Source organism: Rhagoletis pomonella, unplaced genomic scaffold (assembly GCF_013731165.1).
Source record: "Rhagoletis pomonella isolate Grant_MI unplaced genomic scaffold, Rhpom_1.0 Rhpom_scaffold_00010, whole genome shotgun sequence".
NCBI classification, from domain to species: Eukaryota; Metazoa; Arthropoda; class Insecta; order Diptera; family Tephritidae; genus Rhagoletis; species Rhagoletis pomonella.
Window position 1 is genome coordinate 35121557 of NW_023458564.1, and position 27380 is coordinate 35148936.

Below are 27380 nucleotides of genomic sequence, written 5' to 3' on the forward strand. Positions count from 1 at the left end.
CGGGACTTAGATATTCATTACTTTTCCACAACTTAAATAGAAAAAATTGCTTCTAAATAATAAATAAATGAGTTTGAAACCTACTTTTTTATCTCTCTGACGTCAGGATTTATTTTAAAGGACTTCGTAATTTGAAAGATATGATTAATTCCAAAAATTATTTAAAAAACTCAATGCATTGTAGAATAAAAATATGGGTACCAAATGAAAGAGGAAATTTCTTTGGAATTTAAACAAAATTAAAATTTTTTGTATTTACATGGACGAATCGGTAATTTTTTAAGCTGATAAAGTTAGAAGGACGAAATTCGGGGTTGTTGGCGAGTTTATATAAGTCCTTAACAAATAATTTTTTCAAAAACAAATATTGCGAAATTTCAAGGATACAATTTTAGAAGGACATTTTCAATACTTACCAGTCCTTACGCACTAAAGCATTGAATCTGCTTAAATTCTACAGAATTTCCTCTTTAATTTGATACCCATACTTCTTCTCTAAGCACATTTCACTGAATTTCTTAAATCATTTGTGAGTTACAGACGTCGGAGTAAATATATTGATTTTTGTCAGTAAAATTTACTGTCGCACGGTGGTATATGTATAATGAGCTAAACATTTACGGCAATTGTTAAATGAAAAAAAAAACACAAAATACTGGCGGCAAAAAAATAAAAAAATACCAACGGGAATTTTTAGGCGCACAATGTTGGTTATGCTCAAATATTATGGGCTATAAAATTCCATACCTTAAATTGTTCAAAAAATTCAGTAAAAGGTTCGAAATTTAGACGAAAATATTTTGAATTTTTCTAAATGTTGTATTTAGCTTGAATCCTTGATTTTTAAGTGCTTGGTTAAAGCGCAAACAATATTCTTATAAAGAAATACCAAAAAAGGTTTGCTTGACCAAGCGGTTTTTTGAGTCACTGTATTTATCTGTTAGTCTGTTCCAATAGCTGTACGGTTTACAGGATTTAGTCAGAACTTACAGGAAGTCGTTCCTATTGACATAAAACCTGTAAGTGGGAACACCTTTGAGAGAGTAACTGAGCAACTGTACCTAGTCAGAAGTTACAGGATTTAGTCCGCAGTTTTTTTTCCTGTAAGTTCATGAAAAGTGTCAAACGATCAGTTGATTTGCATGTGAAAACAAAAACAGAAAGCGGTGAAAGCAAAGAACCTTATATTTGTAAAAAAATGGAAGTAGACAACGAAGTATTTGAATATGTATAGATTTTATTAATTATTTAGTGATATTTCAGCCAAATCAGTGTTGTGCCAATGACATGTAAACAAACCGACTGACGTTTTTACGGGAAATAGTGCTTTTTGCGTTCCCGTGCACCTCTGCATCTGTTCTCCTTCTACTCTCACTTGAGAGAGTATAATAACTCCAGTTGAAGTTTTTTCAAATGATGAAGTTTCGTTGTTGCCTTTAGTTTCATCACTTTCGCTTTTGGTTAATAGAGAAGATACCGTTAATATGAACGCAAATACCGTATAATTAGTAAAATAAAAAGTTCCTTAAACACAATTTGAATTCTTATTGAAATAACGGAAAAAATAACAAAACTATAGTTTTTATTACAATAACCAATAAAAAAGTTATTGGTAGATATTTCACAGATTTGGTAGATTTTTTCAAGTGGATAGTAAGTACGGTTGCTACCCAGAGGATACTTCGGGTAAACATCGCAAATCGTGAGCTGCTTTAACTAGAAGCAAAGGTGAACGATTTGTAAAATCATGTTAGCAATGTTAAGTAGTCGAGATTTAGTCACAACTACATAGTTGGAAAATAATGAACTCGTAGTGAATTTCTAGCTAGTTGAGTATATGTATACATATATACCAGTCTAAATATAATCTTAGCTGTCAACAGCTTACTGAGTAATTTGTGTAAATTCTCAATGGCAAATAGTTACCACTCATTCCTTTAGTACAAATTCACATAAATCAATCAATAGATACAACTAAGGACATACTACCCTACATATCTATAAATACTTATTTATAAGAAATTTTACGCAATAAATAGTAAAGATGTAAAATTTGTTTCTATTTTTACACAGTACTTGATTGCTATTGTCCTCCTTATTGCTGCCGCCCAAGCTGTACCCATAGAGTATGGACATTATCCAGGGCCGCTGTTAGCCCATGCCCCAGTTTTAGCCCACGCAGTGCATGCCGAACCTGTGGTTTGTTTAATGTTTATTAAATACAAAAGATAGGTCTATTTTGCATACTTAAACTCTTTTCCCTCTTTTAGGCATACCCGAAATACTCTTTCAACTATGGCATTAAAGATCCGCACACTGGTGACATTAAATCGCAAGCCGAAGAACGTGACGGCGATGTAGTAAAGGGCCAATACTCGCTCGTCGAACCCGATGGTTCAGTGCGCACTGTTGATTACACTGCTGATGATCACAACGGATTCAACGCCGTCGTACACAAAACGGCACCAAAAGTAATCGCTCATGCCCCGGTGTTGGCACACGCTCCTCTACTGGCACACGCTCCTCTACTGGCACATGCGCCTGCTCCGCTTCTGCATCACTATTAAATGGGCTAACGTTTGGCTAAAGGGCGTTTGGAAGAATTGGATTTGGAACTTGAAAAAAAGATCGTTTTAGAATTGAATGGATTTTGGAATCGATTAGAAAGTTGTACGTGATTTATAACGTCGAGGGGTTGGCCAAACGATCTTACAAACAGGACAGCCACCACTTCACCACTCGCCACCCAGCCACTTACAATATTTGCACACCCACTCACATACTCATTAACTCAATCAATCATTGTACTCGCAATGCAAACGGGTACTTGCATTTATCGAATAATATGTTAAGCGATTTTAAATGCAACTAATCGATAATTAATGTTTAAACAAGGGTTTATTCAAAAGGCGATGAAAGCGATTAAAATGTTGAAAAGGCAGGAATAGAACAAACAAATGAAATGAAATGATATTACATTCTCTCTCTCACTCACTCACTCTTCGTAGTTTAACAAGTTTATCGTATATATATATGTTTTATTTTATTAAACAAATAATGTAGAAGAAGAAGAAGGAGTAGTAGTTATAGTAATAGTAGACGAAAATGGAGATCATCGTTCATATTATGTAATGTAGGGACTTACTTTCTTTCTCTTTACTATACCTTTGTTCAAACATAGACTTTTTCATTTTCAACTCTCTTTTACAAACTTTCAATGCCTATCTGATGAGTTATATCTTCTTCTAATCCAAAGATTTTTTTCATATTTTCAAACAGTGAGGTTTATTTTTAAGCTTGGTTTCGGCTTTCAAACTAGAGAGTGAACTTGTTCACATAACTGTCACTATATTGAGTGAATTTAGAGTCTAGTAACACATCCCATATTCTTAAGCTAAAACGAGTCCACCTTCTCTAACGAATTCACTCGTTCATAAATACTCAGAAATGCTTTTTATATCCTTTTCTACACTTTTGTAAAATATTTATGTTACTACATTCTCTAAGACTTTCTAGATATTTACTTTCAACACTTACATCCAATTTCACGAAAGCAACTTAAATGAAAAATTAGTTAAATTTTCTTGAATTCATATGGAAATTGACAGAAAAGAAAAAAAAAAACATTTTCCATTTAAAGTGCTGGTGAAATCGGCTATTAAACTTTCTTAAATTGGGAAATGTGTGCTAATTAGCTTCTACAGCTCTGCTGCAGCTCGTTTCTGTAACAATTTTCTACCAAGGCGAATTGAGATATTAATTCGCCGCCATGTTCTCTACTGCTAATGAGTAGTAGAGAATGACGTATATTCTCTACCAGTAGAGAAATAATCTGTAGAGATGAGTTACAGAAACGAGCTACTGTAGGGTTTTAAAAAGTGTAAAGATGCCTGTACAAAATCCCATTTATTCAAAGGAATTTGGGTAATTTGCTATATGATTTGGCATCGGGTTGATAAGTATGCAACATTAAGGGAAGAAAAAAGTGAAATTTATTTGTGCCATCTTTCAAAGTTCCGAGAAGAATTTTACATGTGAATAATTTCGCTCTCTAGTTCCTTTGTGCTTAACATCACTCCACTCCACTCACATGAATTAGAAATCCATGCGTTACAATCCGTTGCGTATGAATGAGCCGGTCACTGTGCATTAAAAGTAAAACAAAAAAAGCATTGGATGCTTTCATTTCTCATCAAGCATTCAATATTCTTTCTTTTTTATTGTCTCCAGCTCGCTCTCGATAGTCGTCCCATAACTTGTCTAGAATCTTGTCATTTGCATTTAATTTACTTTAACAGTCTGTCTTCTGATACTTATGCCTACATAATAATCAAGCTGTCTTAAGCTAATACTTAATTCTTTCCTTTCAGTTTACTCATATTTCTTATCTAAAATTCCTTTATTTGTGAAGCCTTTTTCGTGACTTTTATGAATAGCTTACTTCTTATACTCTCACCTATTCTCCTCAAAAAGGCACTCAAGTTCTCTCATCTCGTCTCACTTGTATCACTCATGAGCGCTCTTTTGTATTATATTATAATGGTTTTAATATATTTGTATTTTAACTTTGTTTTTTTTTTTTATGGTAAATTTAATTATAATCATTTATGAAGCAATGGAAACCAACACCATATATTTTACATACATTATTAATTTGTTTATGTTTGCATAAGTGTTTGTGAAAGCCTTGTGGTTAGCCAAGGGCCTACAATGTTCTCCAACTAATTGTGCTGTACCTACGATAGTTTCATGTATTTTTTTTTTAATAAAATGTCTACAAATTACTGTAAAACATTTTCAAGTGAACGGCAAAGAAAAAAGGAAAAAGTGTTACTGTAAATACATACAAATGTAAATACATAACAAAAATAAAAATACACACTCATGAAATGTATAAAAACAAAATAAAAAACTTTTTTAAAAACTTAAGTCGCCTTTTTTTCTTGTAAGAAACGCTCTGATGTTAGTATTACGGTTATGCCCTTGGAATGTCCGGACCCTCTATAGGGAAGGTGCCTCTATCTTACTGCTGGATATCCTCGAAAAGCTGACAACGCTGCAATCCAGGAACGGGGCACGGCTGCATCAAATAGTACAGCTGCCATGAGACGACGCACAAATTTGGTGTGGGATCTGTGGTTGGGCGGAGACTACAACACCTCCTCTCCAGGTTTACTCTCATCAGTGAATGAATCGCCACGATCCACATCAAAGCTAAATTCAACAACCTGAGCTTCATTTGTGCGCACATTCCGACGGAGGAGAGGGAAAATGAAACTAAAACGCTTAAAGGAAGCATATGAGTGCTGCCCCTGCCACTATGTTAAAATCGTGCTGGTCAACTTTAACGCCAGGGTGGGCAAGGAAGGCATTTTTGGACCAACAGTCGGAAAATTCAGCCTTCATGACAATACCTCCGACAACGGAGAGAAGCTGATCGACCACAAAGCCTTTTTGGTATTCTCTGATCAAAGAACGAAGAACCAAATAGATCATGTTGTGATGGACGAAAGATACGCTTCGAGCATCCTTGATGTGCTTTCTATCCGAGGAGCCAACATTGACTCGGATCATTGCCTTTTTGCTAGTCAGTGTGTGGAAGAGGTGGTTGGATACTACCTCCCCTGGGTGCTGTAGAGATGTCCAGAGTACACTTGAGATGTGGAGACGAGGTGGGAACAGCAATAAGGCGGCTTAAAAATAACAAGGCCCCCGAAGCGGACGGTATACCCGCTGTGCTGTTCAAAGTCGCATATCAAAGCCGATATGCAAATCAACACACACCATATTTTTGTCGATTTTAAAGCTGCTTTTGATAGCACGAATAGAAGCTGCTGTAAGATGCCATGTCTAAATTTGGGATCCCCGCAAAACTAATACGGCTATGTAGAGTGACGTTGGGCACAACTTTCCGCTCCGTCCAAATAGAGGAGGACCTCTCCGCACCGTTTGATATCAAACGAGGTTTTAGACAAGGCAATTCGCTCTCATGCGACCTTTTTAATTTCAAGAGCAAACTTAGTAGCTATTGATGACACAGCCAAGTTGAGTCTAAGCACGCCGACAGCTGTAGATGGTGCCGCAGCACCTGCCTTAGACGCCATTGTGAAAAAAACTAAATGTTAACAAGAGTTCATTCCTTCGTACTAAACCGCATCTCCGAGCTGAAAATGCAGATAGAGCGGAAGAAGGTTTTATGAACAAACTAGAAGGAGAGACTAAATTTACCGTTCATGGGGTGGTAATAGAATGAAATCAGGCAAAAAAAAAATAAAAATTGGAATGATTGCCACACCTGAAGAGCAAGCTAGTGCTGTAAAAGGTATGCTTGATAAATGGAGCATCACACACAGATTCGGTGCAATGTGTACAAATAAATCTGCTTCCAGAACACGTATGCTACTTGTGCACTTCTTTCTCTAGTAATTTCAATAAAATGAATGATAGTGCGCTAATTTTTTCCGTTCATCTGCTGGGCTGCGCTATTACTGCTTATGTGTATGTAATTGGAAAGGAGACTGGGACGTGATTTATTGTAAATCGCTTGTTGCCACTATAGGATTGAGGTTGTACTGAAGGGCGGCTTTGAAGCGACGCACACTGGGGCAGTATCTTCCGTCCTCAAGTGGTGCCATATTGGATCTGTTACCATATTTTCCAAGTGCTTCGAAATAAAGAACAAATTTTCATTATATAGCAACGGTGGGAAAACGGGGCTCTTTGCTTAGCAAAGTGCGGCTCTCTTTACTTTCTCTTTGCTTAGAACATTTTGGCTCTTTTTACTTTTTAAAATACATATTTCTTTGCTGAACATTCTTTTCGATTCGCAATTGGAGAACGAAAATTGGCTTTCTGACTTAACCGATATGATGGAACATTTGCAAAACTTGAATTTGTCTCTACAAGGAAAGAACAAAAATGTTTTTGATTTGTCGCAAATTGATTTAAGTTCTGAAGCTTAACTACGTATTTTTATTCATGATCTCAAGAAAAGAATATTTCATAATTTTCCGTTGAGAGAGCAAAATGACATTTCATTTTGAGGGAAAGGTGCTAGTTTCTGCTGGAAAAATTAAGTAAGTAATTATTCGTTTAGTTAGTGAACTATGTCAGGATAAGACTTCGGGATTTGTTTTGTTACGTTTTCAGTTTTATACTTTTGAATGTAAACAAAATTTCTGTCAGCTGTTCGTCTAACTTGCAAGTTTCTGTGCGCATATTATTTAGGATATTTTTCTCTTGTGAGAGAACAGATGACATTACGCCGAAATTTTTCTGTTGGACATGGTCGTATTGAGAGGACAAAATTAACCAGCAGAAAAAATTCTGAGAATTTAGCAGCATTCGCTCTCAAAGAGACAAAATATCCACAGAAGTATGAGAACACAAAATTTGCAAAAACTTGCATCCTTCGAAACAGCTGATCACTTCCACAGTTGCCACTGGTGGGTGAGATGGCAATTTATTCTCTGCTCGGTACATTTTCCCCGATTTTGCATTTTATACAATTGCAAACTTTTGGAATCGAAAAACCTTTTTAAAATACAAATTAATTATATCGGAATGAATGAAAAATGTTTCTCAAAGAAAAGGTTGTCCTACAAACACCCATCCTTGGTCCAAACAAAAATTAATAGATATCTACAAATGTACATTTAAAATTATAAAATTATAATTTCAACAATCAACCTAGCAAAACTGACAAATTCGGCCAACAATACTTCAGCTTGCTGCATTTTTATCTATTTTGGTATATTTAAAGAACAATTATGGTACAAACGAAAAATGACATACGGCAACCATAGGCAGCACACACTAAAATAAACAAACTGGAGATTAATAGTAAATTAACCAAAAATAAACTCAACAAACCTTGTACTTAATAACTTTACTCTCTTTTTCATTGTATATTAGCATTAATAATAAAATTTACCATAAATAATTCAAGAAGGTCATATTTTCTTTCGTTCATTTACAAACATATAATTGTGATCAGCTGATTTCCTTACTTGCAAGTTTTCGCTGGGAAAAATTTTTCCAGCAGAAATTTGCAGCTCTCTATTACATTTTGCTCTCTCAATTTTCCCTACTTTGCAAGTTTTTTGGTTACGAGAACGCAAAACCAGTAAAAGTTTTTTAAAACTTTTGATAGTTTTGCGTACGAGTACACTCCTATTTTTTACTGGAAATTGAAACGAATATTTAACCGAACCGTTACGAACGGCTTTAACTGATGTAAAACCATATTTTGAAAATTTGGCCCAAGGGGTCTTTTGAATTTTCTTTAATATCTATCTTATGTTCATTAGAATAATAATAAAAGTAATGATTTTAATTTCTAATAATAATTTTATTTAAAAATTATAAATAAATATAAATTTTTGTTGTTGTTGTTTTTGTGGATCTTTGCAGCATTTAGAATTTACATGTGGCTCTTTTCGGCCTCGGCCTTGCCCACCCCTGTTATAGAGTATTACAATACCTCTTCGAAGGTAGCTTCGCGTTGCACGACTAATGTAATCTGGGTTCTCGTGCACGGAGATAGGAGAAAGGAACTAACCTCAGGCAATCAGTTCTGCAGAAAATGCGGGCATACCACTATTTTCAAGCTAACCAAAACCACAGCTGGGCTAGGGAATCCACTTGTGACGCAACCGGGAAAATTTAACCAAGAATGGATGGAAACAGATCTGAGTCCCTATTTTTTCTTGATCGTCTCTTCATTAGCTCAGTGGTTGTTGGTATTCTCAAAGGACACTGTCTAATCAGAACACACGGAAAGCATATGGGCTTCACCATGAACGACTTCGAGCATTTCCTCTGTCACTGTTCTAGCCCTATACAAACCGAAAAAATATCGGATCTAAAGTATCGACACCTACTCATATCGACACTTTTTACTATGAAGGTATTCCGCATGAACTAAATACGCTAATTTTGTTTTTTATGTCATAAGTTAACTATTATCTGGGAATCCTAAACTCGAAAACCATAGGGCCATTCAGGATCTTGGGCATATGGGCATATCCACAACAATAGAATGCACACGGTTGCCATGGTAGCAAGCATAAATTTGCAAATGCAAATCCAAGACCATTTCCACAATATCCTGAACAGCCCTAATATGCTTAATAATGAATGGCATTTAATAAAGACAAATTATTGAAAAAGATTACGAGAAAGTTAATCTCTTCTTTTGTTGTACTTCTCGGAAATATAAGTTTTTGCAAAAACAAAAATTATGAACCATAGATTTAAATACGATAGTTTCACAAATGTCTCCGTACTACTTCACCTGATAGAACAATTGTGAAGAGTATATAAACAAAATGAGACGGATGAAATTTTATTAAAAGGAATTCTTAAAAGCATTTAAAATTTGAACGATTTTCTAGTATAAAGATACCGCGAACTAGAAAAATGTCTATTTGAAATCTACTTTCCTCCCGACTAGATGCGAAGATGACGTTCAAATATTCTGGGCTGGGCTACCTTGAATATTTGAGTTTTTTCCAAGAATTTTTTTAATTAACTCAATATTGAGAGGACTTTCAATAATGTCCTGCCGGACGCAATAGTTAAGTCGCTAGATAAGCTTGGGGTTGAGGTAAGTTTCAATAGGCTCATCGAAAACTAGCTGCGTGACAGAACTGTCACGGCCGTCTGGGGTAGCGCCTGCTTGCCTCGCATGGGGAACGGGGACACCCCGAAGGAAGGTGTTCTCTCACCCCACTCTGGGTTGTCGTGGTGAACGAGCTACTAGTGGAGCTGGAAAAACACGGCTGTCGGGTAATAGCCTATGCAGACGATGTTGCACTCATAGTTAAAGGTAAATACCTGAAAAGTGGCCTTCAAACCCAGTAAAACAGAAGTGGTCTTATTCATCAGAAAATATAAAATCCCCGCCGCTGTTCTTCCCTAAGTTGGAGTTCTGCGCTTACAGCTGTCTGACTGGGCCAAGACATGAAGTTGTCGGGGAGGCCAAACATCGAGGAAAGGGCAATGAAGGCATCAGTGGCCTTTATTGCAGTAGGGGAGCTATTGGCAAGAGATGGGGTATCTCGCCTAAAGTTGTCTATTGGATCTACGAGACCGGAGTCAAGCCAATTATGTTTTATGGCGCCTTAGTCTGGTGGAACTCACTGAAGGGGGCTACACTAGCGAGGCAGCTGGAACGCGTACAACGGACTGCATTAATTGGTATTATTGGGCACTGCGGACGGCCCGCACATTAGCACTGAACGTAATGCTGAACGTAGTGCCTGTCGACGTTGCAGGCAGAATTGTCGCGGCGCGAACAGCTATTCGACTCAAGGAAACCGATTCGTTGACCAAATCAGGAACTGGACAATCTAGAGTTCTAGGTGGCTTCGATCTCATCTCTGATCGTACGGATTACTGCACCACCGAAATGGCTCCTAGGAACTTCTTCTTACACATTTACAATTACAGCAATTGGAGCATATATTCTTTGCACTGTATCGACTGTATCCATTTAGTCGCCTTGTCATGGTTTTCGCTGGTAATTAAGTAGACATAAAGAACAAGGCGCTTGATATTCAGAATAACAGTGGAGGAAAAATTGCAGAAGTAAAGTTTGCCTTAGTAACTGGCTTCGTTACGAGTATTTATTTTTCGATAACTACTTGGTTCAAAAGCATCGATACTAAAATTACTTGGTATCGAACGAAAAGTATCGAGTATGTACTTGTATCTACTCGTATCATTTCATCCCTACATTTGGTATGTTGTGGTTTCGGTAAGCCACTAACCAAAGTACGCAGATATATTGTAAGCGATGTCACGCGAATTCACGCGAATAAAATTTGCTCTTACCGGAACTGCCGCCTAATTTGTAACACCTCCTATATATATTCATATTTGAAGCACCTTATAAACAAGCACTGTTCTTCGAAATAAAGTACGGATGGTCACGGTACATACTGGGGATAAAAAAGTGAAAAATAGAAGAAGATTACTTCTTTCTTTCCCATTTAGCAACAAAAGAAGGAGAACGTGTCTAAAACAAAAGTACAAATATAAAATAAAATAAATCAGTCGTATAACTTTTAAAAACTATAAAATTCTTGTAGATAGATGGAACTAAAAAAATGCGTTGCAATCGGGCAGGTTCTGCAATTCACTTTAGAGGGAATTTCAAACCCTGCCAATTTGAATTCAAAGCGAGCTTGACTCAATTTCTTTCCGAAGTGAATTGCAGAACCTGCCGGAATAATATTTACTATTTTCCAAAAGTACGATTTTGGCACCTTGGGCCAAATTGCAAAATTAGATGCCTTTTGAAATTAAATGGGACTAAAAATTGCACGATGTGACGCAAATTGGTAGGCCTAAAAAAGACATTTAATATAGTACGACTTCTACAATCTGATGTTGAAGTAATTTCAGAATGACTTTTTCATCTACAAGAGGTGGTTCTAGTTGAGAACCAGAAAAATAGATTGTATATCCTGTCAACGGTTAAAATTTATCTGCGCCTTGGAGCGACTTATGCTGCTACACAAACTTGAAAAAATGATGATTTTGATGCTGAAGGTAACTTCTGCTGCTGGGGATGCTTATGGAGTAAGAATATTAGCCTGGATTAACTAGTATCAAGCTGGAGTATAGAAGCAAAAGATATTGATCTAGCGCTGAACAAAAGTTCCAGTCAGAATATGCCAAGTTTATTTATGACCAGAAAGTCTATTTCTTGCCTGTTTCTATTTCTTGCCTATTCAAGATTTACCACCACCTATTTGTGTAATATGCGGTTTTGTTCGATGACTAAAACAAAAGAAAAATAGAAAAACCGTTTTAATTTAAAAATTCGTTTAATTCAGTTCAACAATTATAATGGATTAAAAGCTTTTGGTATATAACCCTCAAGATCCTTTTCAATGGAAAATAGTTACACCAAAGGAAACTTATTAACATATTAAAATATATCGGCACCAAATTTCTGGGTTTATATTTGATATACATACATAGCTCACCAAAATTCCATCGCAATAAAACTAGTTGTTTACGAATGCGTTCAAAAAATGCATATAAAACCGTATACCTTGCAAGTACTTCCTGCACCCAGTGTTTTGATGGCAATACAATACAGCCTAAATAAATTGGCGATAAAAGAATTCAATAGCTTTCGTTTCGTGTTATATTTTTTTTTTCCTGATATGTATGCACTTATGCATGTACATTAGGGTGCATCACTCTACATACAAAAAAAAAACGTTATAGCTTTTCCATCGGAATTATCAACTATATTATATTTTAAGAGTTCCGCCAAATTATTTCGAAAAAGTGAGCTAGAAAATACCTCAAAAAATCGAGCCTTTTATAAATAAAATTAGCTTTTTTAAATACTGTTTCTAAAAAATCACTTCAGATGGTAGAATGGTTTAAGGTGAAGGGTTTTTTGGTGATGCATCCTAGTGTTCATAGATCTTGGGGGTTGAGCTCTAGTTTGACTGAACAATGAAATTGACGCCAATGTATTATTCGCACAAAGCTGCTCAAGTAGAAGACTTATGAGAAGATGTGCTTCTGCCGATTTAAACTATTAAACAAAAAATTAAAAGTTTTTATGCAATTCAATTTGCATTTGCCACATACACACGTACACGTACTTGTACATTTACACAATAACAAAGTTAGTAGAACTCATATTTCGTAAGTTGTAACGAAAATTAACAGCTGGGCGTTAGAAAAAATTTAAGAATTGAAATTACTGACCCCATAGAACCAATTTATTTCAATGAGCAAATTAATTCACGCCACGTACCTACTAATTAGCAATTCACTACTTCGCTGTATTGTTCCAACCATACTGGAGCTAATGCAAATGTAGAAAGCAAAGGGAAGGGAAGGAAACAGCAATCAATGCGCGATTGATTGTTGATTTTTGCAAATCCAACAAGTGCGAGTATTATATTATTCTTTTAGTCAAGCATTTATTGATCTTCTTCATTTCTTGGCATTAGAACACTTGCTAACCGCGGCCAAGAGCTCAGTTCGAGTTACCTCACCGACGAGTGCGAAAGTAGAGTGGCCGCCCTCAGTGGACAAACTTATTTAAGTAAAATGCGCAAATAAAATTTCTTTGATATTCAAATACTTAATCGTGAGTGCTCGATTTTTTCAACTGATCCATGATTAGAATTCAATTAATATTCGTAGAATGTGCGTGTGTGCTTTAAAAAAACGTGTACGAGTTATATTCGCTGTTGCTGTTGTAAGTGCTTTTGCGAATGAAAACAAACAAGAATTACATACATATGTACATATATTGCGTGAGAGTCAATGACCAAGCTATTGCTCCGACATGAAATTTGTGGCAAATTCTGTTTAACAAAGAGTTTTGTCGGTGGATTACTGAACCGGAAATTTTTAAAATAATTATGAAGATAATTTAGCTGAAACAGTGATTTGGGGGACAATCATTTTTTTTTCCAATTTCTGTGACCCCTCGGCAGACAATGGCGAATCTCGGTTATAAGTAAGTCTGCTTCATAAAAACCTCATAAAAAATTTAATTCATTTCTCGCGATGGGATCAAAACTGAGAGCCCAGGATTGTAGAAGCAAGCCAAGCAGCGAGCAAAAGGTCCTCCAACACCATTGTATGTACCTGTACCCATTTTAACCAGACTAGACAAATTCGAGAATTGGGTTTATCCAGGATTTTGTCTTCAACGGATATTTGAAAAACTGCTGTTGAGGCCAAGTTCTTTTCCATGTAGTCTGACCATCGCAGAGAAGCGCACCAGCGTTCGCCTGCCCAAATGTTAAAATTCTGCATCTCCACTTCAATGGCAAGGTGAGCAAAGAGGGTGTATTTGGTCCAAAGTCGGAAAATTCAGCTTTCATGACAACACCCCCGATAACGGGGAGCGGCACGGAACATGGCAATTAAACATCCATAAAAGTGTCTCTCGAAGCACGAGAGAAGCTGTCTTTACGACGTCATGTCTAAAGGCTCGGTTATGTATACTTAACATTGCATATTAAGAAGTTGTCATACCAGGAATCTGTTAAATGAGCTTTGCGTGTAAGCGGTTACTCAACACTCAGCATGGCATAGAAGTCTGTTGATTTTTGATTTCAACGTAAAAGTGACATGCGATTAAGCAGTGAGATCGAGTGATGGAGAAATTAGACCGGCAAAAATTAGTGTAGTTGTTGTCGGGAAAATATGAATGCGCTGCATGAAGTGTGTATAATCACAAATATGTTTCAGCAGCAATGTTTATATATGCAGTGCAATGCAAAGTATCCATGACAGAGCCTTATGGTCTGATTATGGCAACTTATAGTAACTTACGGCTCTCTCTTAAAAATTCTGTTAAATGGGTGTTGCTTATAATTGAACAGCCGAAACTTAACGTAACTTAATGCCACGTCGAAATCTGTTTCATTTTGATTTTAAGGTCTACGTTCCGTTAAGTTAAGTTAAGTTAAGTTAAGTTGCCATAATCAGGCTTTTAAATTTAGTTTCTCTGCCAAACTAATACGACTTTGTAGAGTGAAGTTGAGTGCAACTTTTAGCTCCTTCCATTCCAAGTTGGAAAAAAACATCTACACGCCATTCGAGATCAAACTAGGTTTTCGACAGAGCGACTCAGTACCGTGGACCTCTTCAAAGTGATGTTGGAAAGTGCAATTCCAGCTGCCGATATAAATCACAGCGGCAAACACCATGATACTAGGTTATGCGAAGCATTTTTTAGCTTAGAAAACGAGGAAAATTAGACATTGGTCTAGCGGTGAGCAAAAGCAAGACAATGCAGATCTTGACAACAAACAATTAATTAATATTATAATATTTCATCGTATACAGGGTGTAAAATAATAACTGTCGCAATTTTTTTAATTGGTTTTTAAATTTTAACCTTCATGTGGGTTTGAGAGAAAAGCGCAAGCGGCACTCCCCCTTTTGTCCAACATAAGGCCTTATACTCAGCAATCGAATAGACTCGGAAAAAATTTTAGAAAAAATACACCTGAAAAGGACATGCACTTATCTCCCAAAGCTGCAAATGCAGATTAAGATTTTAAAACTAACGAATGAAATTAAAGTAAAATATTTAAAAAGTTAACAATGAAATACTTTTTTGCAAAATCTATAAAAGGCCCTTTTATTTTCCAAAAAACTTGTGTGACAATTATTATTTTACGCCCTGTACTTTGCCATTCATATTGTGGCGATTACTACTTAGTAAGCAAAGTGAAGCGCTCGGGTATAAAAATCAGAAAAATATTAAATTAATTATAAGGCTTAAATTTAAAAAAATGGCCATACATTCTGGAAGAGTCTGGAATACTTTTGTAGAACTTAATTACCTATATTTAACATTTGTTGCTGCTTTGAAAAAGATATCTAAGATATCTTTGTTAATTTGTACCAAATTAATGGTAATTTGTAACAATAAACAAAAAGAAATAAAGCCCAGTTGTATACACCTTAGAAACTAGAAAATTTTAGTTGATGAAAGAGTAATTCACGGGACGAATTTCACAAAATTATATATGCATCAGGGGCGGATTTAAGCTCAGACTACATCAGCGCTAGCCTAGGGACCCGCGCCACATGAAAAATTAAAAAAAAAAAAATTGAAAAAGTAAAGTTATAAAATAGTGAAAAATTATATATGTATTAACAACTTTTAAGAAACGTAGGAGACACTGAAAGCGAGTCAATCAGACATGTTTACTTCGTTTTTTACCCTAATCGAAGGGATTCACATTTTAGTACAACGTAATTTAAGTACTAAATAGCTGATTTACTTTAGTAAACAAGGGAAAATGCGTCGTTTCCTCGAGTCGGCGGCATGCAAGCGGAGTACGCGTTACACCGGAACAGCCATAGGGATCAGGCTGATACCACCCACTCCCGCGGATCGCAGTTTCCACAGTTTTGATCTAAGTATTGTTATTACTAATTTGAGGCATTACTTTGGGTAAATTTTTTTACATTCTATGAGTCCATATACCACTTTCGCGTCGATTTAGTGTTTGCCTCGCTCGTCAAAGCAATGAACATTCAACTTTTCAATAAGAAACGTAGTTAATTTTTTTTAATTGTAAAAATATATGAATTATAAAAAGTAGAAATGAAGAAAATATTAAAAACGGTGGTTGTAGTGCAGGTGTTAGAGAATTTATGCACACCTAAAGTTTTGTAGCGGTACATGCGCAATAAGCAGGTGAATTAATAAATAAAACAGCTTTATGTCTTTATGTTATATCATTCGGCTATCTTATACAAATTTTTAATGGCAAATTTTCAAATAAGATAGTGTCAAATCAATATATTCTTGCAACTGTCCTTCAGGTCACCACAGTCTTTCGAAGGACAAGAGTCTTTCGTAAGACAATGGTGAATTCTGGCAACTATCTTGAAAGGTTTTTACTGTCTTTCGAAAGGCTAATTGAAGATCTGATAACGAGGAGGTCTTAGCGTTGTGTTGTTCGCCTCTTAATAAGTTTTTAAAAATTAAATTAAATAAAAAACGCTTATATTTTTCTTTTTGAAATAATAATAACTAATAAATAAAAGATAATTATTTGTTTTTGTTATTTTATGGCCTTATAAAGATTGTTGAATATAAAAGATAATTAAATAAAAAAATTTTTAAAAATTAGATGACAAAAAAATATTTTTTTTCTTTTTAAAACCATAAAGTCTAAAAATGTAATTAGAAAAAGTAAAAAATGAAATCAATAAAGGAAATTACCAGAAAAAAATCTTTTTAATTTGAAAAGAAAATCTAAAAATTTTATAAAAAAAAAAAAAAAATAAATTAAGAAAATAAACAATAAATAAAACAAGTTTCTAAATATTAAACCCTATAGCACTAACCATATTTTACATACGTTAGTACTAAAGAAGTCTAGTTAAAACCCTGTTGTTTTACAAATAAAAGTAAACTAAATATTATACATATTATTAAACTTATAAATTTGATATTAATAATTTAATAATAACTGACTTTCAGGTCCATAAAATCTCAAAACTGTTGTTTATTCAATTAGAATAAAAAACGTTGCATATATTGCGAAAAATTCTCTGTGCCAATACTTTTGTTCGGCACTGTACATATGTATGTATGTACATATGTGAAATATTTAAAAATTTTTTTTTTTTCATTAAATACCCATTCTACTATGCAAAAAAAAAATATAACGTGGTTGGAATTTACAAAGCATGTATTTTTAGCTGTAAGGTAAGGTTATGTTTACAACGTCAATTTAGAAAACTAAAATCTGGAGGAGACCCGTGGCCGCCGTTTGCCTTAGTACTCCCAGGGGGGTCCGCACCGCGGAAAGAGCCTATGGGCCCATAGGTCCTAAATACGGCATGGCTAGGCATGTATGCACTTATATTGTAACAGAAGCTCAAAATAAATGTGTTCGTATTTCCGACTTTAACAATCAAATATGCACGAGAATTACTCTACATATCATATGGTATGGTTCCATAGGTTGGGTGCAAGGCTAGTATTATTCCTAAATAACTACGATACGAGTACATACATTTTACTTGCTTCCTACTGCCTCCGCAGATCTGTTGTATTTGTACCCGAGCGCACTTGTGCACAAGGGTATATTAATTTTGTTCACATAACGGTAACAGCCAAAACGAATCAAGATAGGTATAGACCAGCGATGTGCAGAGAGAGCTTTTTCCCTGCAGGCGCCTATAAAAAATGTATAGCAAGCTTAAAAGAGCTTTGCCCGCGGGCAAGGCAGTGCCCATCAGTAATGAATGTAATGTAATGAAATATCTCAACGAAATTTGGTATGAGGGTTGCCCTTTATCCAAGGTAGGTTGGTATTGAAAATGGGCGAAATCGGACTATAACCACGCCCACTTCCCATATAACGGTAATTTCGAAAAATGCAAGAGCTACGATATTTCAGTAAATATTAGTTCCAAATTGTTAAAAATTAGAATGTCAAGTGAAATTGTGGTAAAAAAATAATATTATTGTAAAATTTTTTGGAAAATGGGCGTGACCCCGCCAACTTATGATGAAATGTTGTATCTCAGTAGCCGCTTCACCAATCGTTACCAAACTCGGTGCGAGCCTTGCATAGGATCTAACTAAGAATTTTTTTTGAAAATCTTTGAAATCGGGAAATAACCACGCCCACCTGCTATATAACGGTAATTTACATAAACACGAAAACAGCGATGAATCAGCAACTACTGAGGCTAATTCACTTAAAATAACCACTTAGCATGAAACTAGATTATTATAAATTAGTGGATAATGGACGTGGCGCCGCCCACTTTTCACCAAAAATATGCATCTCAGTAACCGATTTATCAATTTCTACTAAACTCGGTGCTCTTAATAACCTTGGTAACAAAAAGCATTTCGTTGAAAATTATTCAAATCGGATTAAAATTACACCCACTTCCCGTATAACGGTAAATTTCAGACATCCGAAAACTCCGATATTTCAAAAACTGAGGACGCTAATTTACTCTAAGTAAATATTTACAGCTATTTCTTAACAATAGATAAGGCCGCTATAGACTTTTATGAATTGGGTGTGGCACCACCTACTTCTTGCCTACATAGGTATATCTCGGTAACCACTTTATCGATTTCTACCAAACATGGTTCAACTATATCATTAACAGCTGTATGCTGTATCACGAACGAAAGGCAATACGAACGAATCGTCTGCAGAGGAATGCTACAATAATTAGTATGGCGGCATCATTCTAGCCGCATTAAACGCAACCGAGACGATTGCAACGCAATATGTATATGAAAAGCAAGACGAAGACGACCGATAGAGTAATAAAATCGCAATCAGAGATGTTGTTGTCTGCAGACGAATCGTTTGTGTTGCCTATCGTTCGTGATACAGCCTAAAGGCTGTTAGTCCAGCTCAGTATATAATCGAAAACGTTTGAAATAGGGAAAAACACCCCTGCTTATCATGCAAAGGTTGTTTAGAGAAAGTTGAAACAAAGATATTTGATACCTGCGCCGGGTATATAAAGTTCGGTTTCACCCAAAATTATACTTTTTTACTTTTTTTTTTTTTTAACTAAATGTTAAACAGTTTGATTACAATAAATAGTTTAGTAAAATTATTGTATGTTCAGGTTAAAAGCTCGGATGGATTTTGTCTCAGCAACAAACGCAATTCCAACCTCGGGTCGTTTTCGTTTCAGCAAATTTGAAAATACAACTTTTCAGCTTTTACTTTTACTTTTGTTTTAATTTTTACTGTAATTTTATTTTAACTTACATATGTACATAGGAACCTACATACTACATGTTTATATTACGTACTTACTTCCAGCTCCATGCGCTATGCCTAAAAGCACACTACAGCAATGCAGCTGACTTATCGAATCGAAGCTTGGCTTACGCCAAAGCACAAGCAATAAAGAAAACGGGTGGCAGCCCAGCTACAAGCTCTTACTTTCAACGCGATCCATTTGGTAAGTACATTGTGTCTATGCTTTTGATTGAAATCGAACAGCTTTGATTCAGCTGGTGCGGATTAAAACTTTCGCTTTGTGTCTTTCCCTCTTTTAAGGTCCAAACACCTATGCTTTTGGCTTTGAAGTGAATGACAACCGCACGGGAAATGTACAATTCCGTGATGAAAGACGCTACGTTAATGGCACCGTGGAGGGCTCCTTCGGACATGTGCGACCAGATGGCCGCGTTATTGTCACTCACTTTCTATCGGACAGTGAGCGAGGCTTTCTGCATTACACACGCACCTTTGAGGCAGCTGATCACCGGAAATGGCAAACTCATTGGCCGACCAAACGACCAAGTATACATACGCAACATCCTCTGGATATGCCAACGGGAGCTGTAGTTTACGATAAAGATCTGCATTTGAATGTAACTAATAGTAAAACGCCCGAAAATACAGCAAACGCAATCAAAGATCAGCATGGCATAGATGTGAATGCGAATGGAAGTGCGACCGGAGTTATTATGCATACCGCCGTACAAGATATTATCGACGGCAAAGTGCCACTGCATACAATACCAGGCAAAACAGAATCTCACGTCGGTTTTGAGACGGTTAATGATTTTCTGCCCACCGACTTCCCTATCGTTCCTTTCCAATTGCCGCCAATGTTGGACCATACAACTGAAAAATCGAAGGTCAAAGCTTCGCAGGACAAGTATAATAAGGCAAAGGAAAATAATGCGGAAAAAGCTTTGAATATAGAAATGCTCAAAAGTAGCGTTAAAGTGGCAAATGGTACCCAGGCGTCGAAATCCAATGCTGCTGTTGTGGAAACTAAATCGGAAAGCGTGAAGTCATTACCGTTAACGGAAGCTACAAAAGATGCAGCAAATGGCAATGACGCGTGGTATCAGCAACTGATCGACGAGACAAGAAATCAGTTTTTGAATAATTTTGATTGAATTAATTAGGATTGAGTACACAATTAATCTAGATTTAAAACTGTGGTTTATATAGTTATATATATATCTGCAATATATACATACATATGTGGATATTACTTAGCACAAAAATGCATGTGAGAAAGTAAAGTCGGATTTTGTGTGCTCTCATCCTATAGGATTGTTCTATATTGGAAAAATATAACCATTTTTTAAATCAAAAAATATGTATAATATATATATTTATATATATTTCGTAGTAGTGGTATAAAATCTTTGAAAGTCAATAATTTTATATCGGAGCGTTTGCTTCTCTAGAGCGGCCTTCAAAGAATAATAGCCAATTGTTTATTCCACAATTTTTTAGTATTAACTATATTTTATGGGTCCCCCCAATAAATTTTGTTGGGTTTTTTGGAGGACACATAAAATAAAGTTAATATTAAAAAATGGTTAAATAAACATTTGGGCACTATTTTTTGAAGTCTCTTGAAGAGTCTGTATATTTTTTTTCGATATAGAAAAATCCTAGGCGGTAAAGAGATATAAAATTGTATCCAAAAATAAAACTATTACCGTACTTTACTTTGGCTCTTTGATTTGATCAAACAGTGAATGCTTTCTTGTACTCAGTAAAGTTGTATGAAAAATAAATCTCTTTCATAGGGGACCCAATGGACAAATATAATTATGAATCTTTTATAATACAAAAGGTAGACTAGCGGTAATATTTAACTCAATATATGTATAAAATTTTTTACAGCCAAAAATCCGCTGAAGTAGGTATTTAGATAATATTATGTATGCCCAGAACATCTGCAGCTAAAAGACTGGCCGGAAATCTTTAGTCTCCTTCCTGTCTACAACATCTTTAAGTTGGGGTCGTTACCATATTAGGACAAAAATATGATCTACCATCTACATCTACAACATCTACGATGTTTAGCTTTGGAGAGAAATCTGCGCTTCTAAGCAATAGTCGCCCAAGTCGAAAAAGATACTTTCGAGAAAACCTCTAATATACCGCTCACGTTCTTCAAAACCATATAAACTCGAAATTCACCTTTTGCCAGAAAAACTTCAAATTATTTCTCAGGTGCTAAGAATTACATAAGTAAGTGCATGACGCGTCATGCGAACAAATTTATATAGTTTTAAATATTCGTTTTGTATAAATAATGTCTTATGAGAAAAGAAAAATCCACTTCATAAAATCCTTTCAATAAAGAACACTCTGCTGAAAGGTTATGGGCCGGCTGCTTGCATTAAAAAAATTAATTAAGGATCAATTGTCTGTGAGCAGAATATATCGCGATGAATCCGTTATCTATGGCGCATAATATGGCGAAGCTGGTTGGTTCCGAGAATTGGTCAACATGGAGACTCGCAATGCGTAAGCAGCTAGAACTGGAAGATGCGTGGAGGTGCATCGAGCCTGAGGGGGCTCAAGGACTAGATGCTGCAAAGGAACGGAACGCGCGACGCAAGATTATCTAGGCTTTAGACAAGAACTTATATGTCCAAGTAAAGGACGCAATGACTTCAATGAAAGCCTGGGACGCATTTAAAAAATTCACTTCAAGATGGATCGGCGCATAAGACTGCTGCAAAAGTTAAGCAGCGTGCAATTAGCTAAATGTTACATACCCAGAAGTTAAACGATATCGGGTTTTGCGTGAATGACGAGTAGATAAGAAGTCTGTTGCTGCAAGGATTGCTTGACGAATATAAACTAGCGATGGACAGCGCAGTGCACGCTTCCCATGCCTGATATAAACAAATGATTATGAGCATTGGAAATTGCCGTAAGGTTATCACTGCAGACGGTATCAAGCAAAAACTATTACAAGATGACAAATGGAAGCCGTCATCATCGCACGGCGCACTTATGGCTAAGAAAGCAAACTTTCGTGAGAAGAAACCGAAAACTAAGAAATCCAAACGTTGTTTTAACTGTGTCCTTCAAATAAAAAAGACAAAGACCATTAACGTAGAACTAATTTTGCCGCTTTTCGAGCGTAGTACTACCGATCACATGATTGCACATACCAGTAATTTTCAAAACACGACAAAGTTTCTGTCTATCAAGAATATCCCTGAGTACAATAACTGTGGCATATGCGACAAAATCGGTTGCAAGATCATCAAGTCCGGGAATGATGTCAGCAGCGTGTATTGCACACGAAAATCGAATCATATGAGACTTGGCACAGACGTTTTGCACTTTTAGGAGCGGACAAAATGATATTGTTAATCAAGGGGTATGTGGATGGTATACAGTTTGAAATGGAAGAGAAAATACTTTCTGAGACATGTTCAATGGGCATGGTGATGAAGCATATGCTGAGGAAAGAAATCCTGAATACTTTTTTGCAAAGGTATTTCAAATCAAAAATAAATCATAAACAATGTTTTTGTTTGAAAAGGTTCGGTGATAAAAATGTGCATCTCCTCAAATAATCATATCAATTAAGTTTGTTTCTCATGTTGAATATTTTATTGAATACGCACTCATAAATGTGTACTTAAATACATACGTTTATATAGCGCATTATGCCTTGTGTGATTCTGTTGAGAGCTACCACCCAGTTACGTCAATTACATATGTACATATATAAATATATGTATATGCAGTTAAGTGAATTTAAAATGCGATATGAACATATCAAATTGGCCAGAAAATTGAAAGCTAAGTACTGTAAATTGCTTTATTATCAGGTAAAGCAAGAAACAAAGCACATGAAAAAATGTATTAATTCAAAAGTTTCGATTTAAATGCTAAAACAATGCGCAGTCGTTATGCTTTACGACTGGCACGATTTATTTCCTTCCGCCTATAAATGCGTTGAAAAAAAAAATGGATTAAGTAGATACGTGAAGATGGGGCATAAATTCAATAAAAGAGAGCAATAGACTTATTAAGAGAAATGAGTGTGCGTGATTGGTTTTCCTGTTTCAGGCACAAGCGCATATAAAGCTATGGCTTGCTTACTTACATATGAATACTAAAATAGGAAATATGAATGCAAAAGTAAGATATGCGAAGAAGAGTGGAAATTCAAACAAAGATCACACAATACATTACAATTAGCTGAACGAAAAATTCATCATTAGGAAAATGTGGTTTTGGAAAGTAGTAGTAACTGGTCGATTTGGTTGGTTTAAAGCATAAAGGCTATATTTGTTTTTGTTTTTCAGTTAAAACCAAGACCAAGAAAGAAAGTTCAATGCAACTGATATAAAATCCATTCAAGTTCTTCCTTCGCAGTAAACGAGTTGCCATGATCCCCAATGAAACTATGCTCATTAACCAATTTGGACATGCGCCCCGACGGTAGAGAAGGACGAAGGGATCAAAGAACTATTCTACAAGTATCTGGAATAGGGATATGATCATTGCCCCTTCACAGAATGCTAAAATTGTGTATGCGCCAATTGACGTCGACAAGCTGAAATCGCATAGGCTATTTGTAGGTTTGGGTCGAGACGGGTGGTATATTTGAACAAAAAAAATTGTTCTTTTATATGGAAAAAATCGGATTTATTTCTTCTGTCACGGGTGGGACAAAAAGATAACCTGCTTTTGGGAGCAGATATATTTTACGAAAACTCTGCGAATTTATTTCACTTTTCTGTGTGAACTTGATGTCTTATAATAAAACCAAGAACCACGAATGCAAGCTAAGCAAAACCTACAACAAAAAGGATGGCTTTGTTATAAAAAAATTCGAAATTCCTCTGTCACGGGTGGGACACGTACGAATTCGTATATGAAAAGGAGCTTTAAGTGTGGTCCATATTAAAGATTAGCTATTAAAAAATATAAGAAGCCAAGTAGGGGTTCAATTCACTTACGTTTTAATTTAGTATAGGTATAGGAGGTTATCAGTTCGTCGGAATATATTTATTTTTTTTTTTATGTATGTTACCGCATAACTTTGGACCACGTCAACCGATTTCGATAATTCGGAAAGGTAGTGTCTCAGAGGTGGTCTCATACTAATCTGGTTAAGATCCGATTAGTGGATCATGAGATATATATATATATATATTTTTTTTTTATATGAGAGTTGAAGTCGGTTTTTTTTTGCTAAAAACTACTTGTATAAAAGCCTAGCACCGTCAGCCAAAAAAAAATTATTAAAAATCAACGCGATCTCCTAGCGTCTTGAAATTTTCACTTTTTCCTACTTAAATTTAATACGCTATAAAACTGCATACCTAGAATTTTTCTAAAAATTCTGAATAAAAAGTTTAAATTTTTTAGGTGTAACTGTTAAAGTTTGGTTTTTTATAATTGTTGTACGAAGTTTGAAATGTGGATTTATGTGGTTCTGGTTATGTAATGTGCTAGACTTTTATGAAAAAAAAACTATGATCATTAAATAAACAAAAGAAAAAACCAAAACTGGTCAAAATGTCACTTAACTTAGTCAGCTGACCACAAGGGTATATAGGTAATGGGCGAGTCCGCGCTTCCGCCCTTCTCCCCTGCGTCCACCTCAACAAACAAACAAAGCTTATCAGCCCTGTAAACCTACCTACCTACCTCTGGAAACTGTACCACCCATAGCTGCCACGAGTGGGACATGCTTGACTGTTGAATTATTCTTATCTAACTATGTGGAAACAAAAATGCAATTGTGGTAAACATTGACAATGAGGTGCTAACATTATGTAACAAACCCGAAACACAACTTCAACATCTGTAATTAAATATAACAACTTTTACCTATTTTTGTCACGGGTGGGACAAGACTAAGACTGCTTCATAATAACTCATAATATATGTATACAAACCACTCACACAATTTAATATATGATACAATTTTATCAAACGCAGATGAGTTCTACTACATATTTTTTCTTACCAAACACTTGAATTAAGAATCGCAAATTATTTGACAGTACTTTCAATACAACCTACTTTAAACCTACTAAAAAAATATACTTATAACTTGATTTTAAAACGTAAAAAAGGCAATACAAATGCATTTAAAGCTTTAGTTTGTTATTTTTTTGGTTTATTAAGGATGTGTACACATGTCTTATCCACACATTTGTTAGTTTTATAAAGAAAAAATTTACCGAAAAAACCAAATTACAAAAAACACTGCGAAAAATAAACAAAAAACATCGATACCAAATTAAACTTAATTTACACCTACACTGATTAATAACTGCTAAGCAACTAAATTTAATTAAAATAATAATTTTTCTTAATTTTATATAACAACTTCATTTCCAAATATACGAAATATAATAAACGTTGGACATATTTATACAAAAACAAACTTCATTTCACAAAAAAAACTGTTTTAATTTATGAGTAAATACATATTTACTTCAATAGTGTCATAATTTCAAAAACTGAAAGCTCGAGAAAAATTGAATTTACATATACTCCCATAATAAAAATGAATGCATGGTTTGCTCTGGTGAGATACTGGTAATCGATACAGCTATGAAATTGTTACACAACGTAGAAGAAAAGGTAGCAGTAATTTCTGCATACTCAAGTCAAAATTTGTATTTTTTGGATTATGACACTATTGAAGTGAATGAGCGATATGAATATACATAATTACATATGCATATACTTATGTATATGGTAATATATTATTAACTTCAAAATTGAGTGTACAGTGATTGTTTTTTAAATATTTCCAATGATTTTCATGGTAAATATTTTTTGTTAATTTTTTATTAAAATATTGGTCATGTTTTAACAAACGACATAAAAATCCAAGTTTCAAATTTTGTACGAAATTTCCATATTCACAATCGACTTCACAATCGATTATGCTTAGCTACTAGATCAGCAAACAAAAATTGATTAGTTAATTTGAAGTTTGTGGTAAGCCGTGAAATTTTATTCTTATCTCGATGAATTGCAAAATAAGTGTCCATTGCTGGGGAATGTAAAGAAACGATTTTTGGAAACACCGATCTTATTTAAACGTCCCTACTAGTAATATTACACTAGATTCGTTCGTTTTGGCAAGAGGAACATTTTCACCGTCTAATTTTATTATTTTGAAGTATGTTAAACTATTGAAATGAAAAAACAAATGGTAAAATTTCAAAAACTGGAAAATAGCTGCGACAAATATTCTGTATGCTGCCATTTTTTAAATTTGGTGGCACACTCTAGAAACTTCACAGATATGTTGTATTTGATGCCAACGTCCATTGCCTCTAATATGAAGATTCTATTTGAAAACTTCCCAAAGTTATTAAAAAAAAAAACAATTATTATTTTTCGAGTGACAATAAATAAAAATTTTAATACTAAAATTGTTAAAATACTTGGCTTATTTTTTATTATTTATTGCACGTGTGTCTGGAACTTCATTGATTGAAATAAATACAAGAAGAATGCTCTAGCGCTTTGCATACTGGCGAGGGAAGGAAGTGACACTAAAAAAAACCAACTCGTGAGATTTGCTCTTATATCCGTGTTTTTATATTACTGTTCGTAAAAGCCCTCTAATCTTTATCGTCCACATTTCTGCTTTTCAATAGCCTGCCGTATCTGTAAGCAATAATTATTCTCCGCTTTATCTCTAGTCTGCTGATGTGTTTGGTGGCCTTAATGCCGAATACTAGGTTCTTCCCGACTTCAAACTTCCTTATAAATTCCAACCGGGGGATGCATCTCAAATCGCGAAGACTCTTTGTGTGCTGCCAGGGGGTACTTTCCTCGTCCACGTTCAGCGTTCGCTGGTTATCTAAGCTGGAAAAGGCGAATCTCTGAAGATCTAGTCAATAGTGAAACTCTAGTACTGACGTCACATTGAGAAGTCTCATTCAGTTGGTTTATAATGGAGTTCAGTCTTTGACGGTACGCCGTCGGAACTTATTATTTTCTATTCGTCTTGGACGTGAGCATCGTCCCAATGCAATGGTCCAGCTTCTTCTTCATCAAACCTACCTCCTGTCTAGCCATTTAAAAGACTTGTCAAGTGTTCCCTCATTA

At 35.3% G+C, this 27380-nt stretch overlaps 2 protein-coding genes across 2 annotated transcripts; both read left to right on the forward strand.

Moving 5' to 3' along the window:
- Window positions 1–1484: 1484 nt before the first annotated feature.
- On the forward strand, window positions 1485–3739 carry LOC118746361 (cuticle protein 8-like). Its single transcript, XM_036480216.1, has 3 exons — window positions 1485–1499; window positions 2074–2199; window positions 2271–3739. The coding sequence occupies exons 1-3, from the start codon at window positions 1485–1487 to the stop codon at window positions 2565–2567; spliced, it is 438 nt and encodes a 145-aa protein (XP_036336109.1). The 3' UTR covers window positions 2568–3739.
- Window positions 3740–13034: 9295 nt separating this feature from the next.
- LOC118746454 lies at window positions 13035–20433 on the forward strand. The gene is made up of 3 exons (XM_036480304.1): window positions 13035–13237; window positions 19329–19470; window positions 19569–20433. Exons 1-3 carry the CDS (start codon window positions 13184–13186, stop codon window positions 20420–20422), a joined length of 1050 nt encoding a protein of 349 aa, XP_036336197.1. The 5' UTR covers window positions 13035–13183; the 3' UTR covers window positions 20423–20433.
- Window positions 20434–27380: the final 6947 nt, after the last annotated feature.

What these genes read in the sequence shown, in the direction of transcription:
- LOC118746361 (XM_036480216.1), top strand. An exon ending in CAGTGCATGCCGAACCTGTG is followed by an intron (nt 2,200 to 2,270) that starts GTTTGTTTAATG and finishes TCCCTCTTTTAG; the next exon opens with GCATACCCGAAATACTCTTT.
- LOC118746454 (XM_036480304.1), top strand. Translation starts at nt 13,184, where the DNA reads ATGTGCGTGTGTGCTTTAAAAAAACGTGTACGAGTTATATTCGCTGTT. An exon ending in TTATATTCGCTGTTGCTGTT is followed by an intron (nt 13,238 to 19,328) that starts GTAAGTGCTTTT and finishes ACTTACTTCCAG; the next exon opens with CTCCATGCGCTATGCCTAAA. An exon ending in CTTTCAACGCGATCCATTTG is followed by an intron (nt 19,471 to 19,568) that starts GTAAGTACATTG and finishes CCCTCTTTTAAG; the next exon opens with GTCCAAACACCTATGCTTTT.